The sequence below is a fragment of the Panicum virgatum genome, chromosome 9K (assembly GCF_016808335.1).
Source record: "Panicum virgatum strain AP13 chromosome 9K, P.virgatum_v5, whole genome shotgun sequence".
Lineage (NCBI taxonomy): Eukaryota > Viridiplantae > Streptophyta > Magnoliopsida > Poales > Poaceae > Panicum > Panicum virgatum.
Genome location: NC_053144.1, coordinates 26,509,710 through 26,513,216, shown reverse-complemented (window position 1 = coordinate 26,513,216; position 3,507 = coordinate 26,509,710). Strand labels below are relative to the sequence as shown.

The window sequence follows — 3,507 nt, the reverse complement described above, 5'->3', positions numbered from 1 at the left end:
TTTCTGGCATCAATGCAATCTCTGCGCTGCCACACATTGTCCATCGGTTTGATCAAAGTTTTCGCTCAACTTTTGACAATGCGCGTATGTGTGTGTGATGAATCTGATCCGGGTGCGCATGCGGCCAAATGAATAATGGAAGTGCGACAGCAACACAAGCCGACAACGGATACCATAACAACTGGGCATGTAGTATGAAATTCGAGATGGACAGCATGACACAGAGGGTGATTGAAAGGATAATAATCCAGTCAAAATTTTATACCCCATACGAGATAAATGGTAATGTATTGGTTTTGTCGTAGAAAATGGGTATTGTATGAGACACGGTTTCTTCGTGACATTTAATATAGTGTCACCATCATCTAAAAGTCCTTTGTGGCACTCCAATTAATTCTGCGGACACCATTCTGGTTGGAGCATTGGATTCTATTGACGCTGTTTTTCGCCACGTGTCAAGATAGACGTTGGAATGGAAAGAGCTACCAATTTAAAAGGTGCCAGCGTCTATAATGTGGAGATCGGCCGATGATGCTGCTGCCCACGAAGATTCTCTAAAGCCGGCAAAATATTCGAATCTGTTTAGATTCTATTGGAGTCCTACTTTAATTCAATTTGTCTTTATTTAGAAAGTCCTTTTCTTTTGCGTCAAGTTATGTATCTGCCGTGATCGGCCGGGAGTCGTTAGTTTAGGGGTATAACTAGCAGTTGTACGGGACCGAGGAAAGGTTGATACACATCAAATCAAATGAACCCTCTACAATTTCCTTTCAATTTACTCTCTCGTCTGCGACTTCGCTATTTTCTTTTCTGCGAGTTCTTTCGAGCTGATCAAGGACACTTCACATTCGTGCGACTTAATTCATTGGTAAGTTTTCGTTTACCGAGTAAATCTAAGCTTTAGTTACTGGCGCATCGTTGTTGCTTCTTTTGAATTTATTCAAGACTTATCGAATTTTATCTAGGTTTCGACTTCTGGCGCATCGCTATTGTTTCATCTAGATTTATTCATAATTTACCGATATCTGCTAGATTTATAGGTTTTTCTATAGTTTTAGCTTTTAACAAAATTTATTCATCTTGGAATACGTTCAATCAGCTATCAAATCTTATCATCAAAATCCATATAAAAGCAGATTAGATCTATTTCAAGTGTCTTTTTGGAGTAGCTCTATTCAAGTTACACATTAGTAGCTTTTATATTGTTACACGTGTGCAATCGACTGCTCTGGCCGATTTGTCATTTCTTGTGTTGATTAAATCTGCCGGTACTTCTTTACATCCCTCTACGATACTTTATGCTTCACACCAATCTTTTCACTCGTTCTTTCTTGTTTTCTGCATCGGCAAAGCTTGCCGATACACCGTGTGAGGGATATTTGGAAATTCAGCCGATACACTCTCAGATCTAACGTTTACCGATTCCTTGTCAATTTACAGGTCAAGTTGACTGGCACGCTTGGTTCGAAGGAATTACAGTATGAGCTTAGCGTACAGTGCTCTCAGGCTTTAGTGTGTTGATTTTTACGTCAACAGGTTCCATCCTGTAGCAGTTAGTCTATTCCCCTGGTTGCAACCGGTGTTGCAACTATAACGTGGGTGCATTTTGTACCGAGAATGCACCCACCCCCTCAGTTGCAATTGTGGTAGTTCTAAGTGCACCTGGATTGTGTCCATTTGCAACTTGGTCGGTTTTTGATGCCACTGGTTTGCATCCAGCTACAACCATGTCGGTCTGAGTTGCAATAGGTTGCGCTCAGTTGCAATCAATTTCTTCCAGTGGCACTTGCTCTATTCTCATAGTTGCAATTGGTGTAGTCTCTTGGCTGCAACTGCAGGATTGGTGTATTTTGTATAGAGAATGCACCTTGAAACTCAAGTCGTCGCTCGGTTTACCAGGTGTGAGTGCCCATTATTGTTACACAATTACACTAGGGTTCGCTGTGAACCTAAGCAATTGACCGACTTCACTAGCAAGTTGGTTCACTTGACAAATAATATACATGTTTGAGTCATCTGCCATATAACAAAGTTACAAATATTCAAAACGTTATGATCTTTCCACCTTAATAAGTATGATAAGTTCACGAATCTTCCTTTGAAAAAGAGGTCAAACCATACGCAAAGTAAAAGAACACATAAAGGTAGAAAAGGAAGGTATGATTAAAGACCAAGCAAGCAGCTAGTCTCGTTCCAAGTTGAACCCGTGGATCAAAAACAAATCAGTCCACGAAGCCCGTGAAGGGATCTTCAAGCATCGTCACAAATTAATGCATGGTCAAAAGATCAAGGTTTAAGATATTTTAACCATGCATGGCCTACGATCCAGCACTACAAATAACAAGACCTCCCATTAGCATTTCATCTCATATTTCCCTCGTCCCTCCATACACCTGCTAGCTAGCTTAGCTCTCGGCATGGCTACTGGTAAGCTCTTAGCTGTTGCACTTGTTGTCATGTTAAGCACTGGATTAACCAATGCTATTAGGGTGGTAAACCATGCCACTGCTGATGGCCAAGGCAGAGGTGGGGGTGGCGGTAGCGGAACCGGAAACGCCTATGGCTCAGGCTCTGGATCTGGGTATGGCTCTGGCTATGGCAATTCCTATGATAGTACTTCTCAGGGTCCTAGCAGTAGCTTCTCCTCTGCTAGTGGAGCTGGTGAGGGTTCTGGTGGTGGCGGTTGGCAAGGTTATGATCAATACGCCTCGGGTTACGGAGTAGGGGGTGCATCTGGCTCAGGCCATGGTGACTCAGGTGATTTTTACAGTAATGGGGCTTCAAATGCAAATGGAAGTGGGGGCGGCGGTGGCTCCGGAGGAAGTTTCGGCAATGGCCAAGGGTATGGTGATGGGTCAGGGAATGGGCAAGGCTCTGGCTACAACAATGGACCATATGGTTCAAGCAGCGCAGATAGTGGTGGACGCGGAGGTGGAAGGGGTGGTGGTCATGATGGTGGATTTGGCCGTGGTTTTGGCAAGGGGTCAGGAAGCAGCAATGGAGCTACTTGGGGTGGATATTACAATGATGGCAATGTCAGTGAACCACCACAAGCGGCTAGCGAACCACCACAGGCCATTGGTGATAGCGTCAGCGAACCACCACAGGCCATTGATGGTGGTGCCAGCGAACCACCACTGGCTTATTAAGATGTATTTTGTTTTGGAGCAATGGTAGCCTTGGGTGACATGTAGTTGTTCCGTTTTGTTTGAGCTTATATATTTTCTACAAATAAACCATGCCATCTGTTAGTTATTACAACTTACTTCTAGGCTGTACTAATTAAATGTGGCTATGATGCATGCAAGTGACTGATGTCTCAAAGCATGTTTTAGTTGTAATTCCTTAATCCATGGATATGAATACTTTGCTTTGATCAAGAAGTAATGAAATCTGATTTGCTTAGATATTAATAGCGCAATCGTCTATTTTTATTGTGTTCATGGGCCTTTTTTTTCCAAAAGAGAAATTTTATTATATCAAGTAGTGTAACAATGCTTGAATAAT

At 42.6% G+C, this 3,507-nt stretch overlaps 1 protein-coding gene across 1 annotated transcript; it reads left to right on the top strand.

Moving 5' to 3' along the window:
- The first annotated feature begins 2,388 nt into the window (after positions 1-2,388).
- Positions 2,389-3,205, top strand: LOC120648642 (putative glycine-rich cell wall structural protein 1). Its single transcript, XM_039925361.1, has one exon. It carries the CDS (start codon positions 2,418-2,420, stop codon positions 3,147-3,149), a length of 732 nt encoding a protein of 243 aa, XP_039781295.1. The 5' UTR covers positions 2,389-2,417; the 3' UTR covers positions 3,150-3,205.
- Positions 3,206-3,507: the final 302 nt, after the last annotated feature.

What these genes read in the sequence shown, in the direction of transcription:
- LOC120648642 (XM_039925361.1), top strand. Translation starts at nt 2,418, where the DNA reads ATGGCTACTGGTAAGCTCTTAGCTGTTGCACTTGTTGTCATGTTAAGC.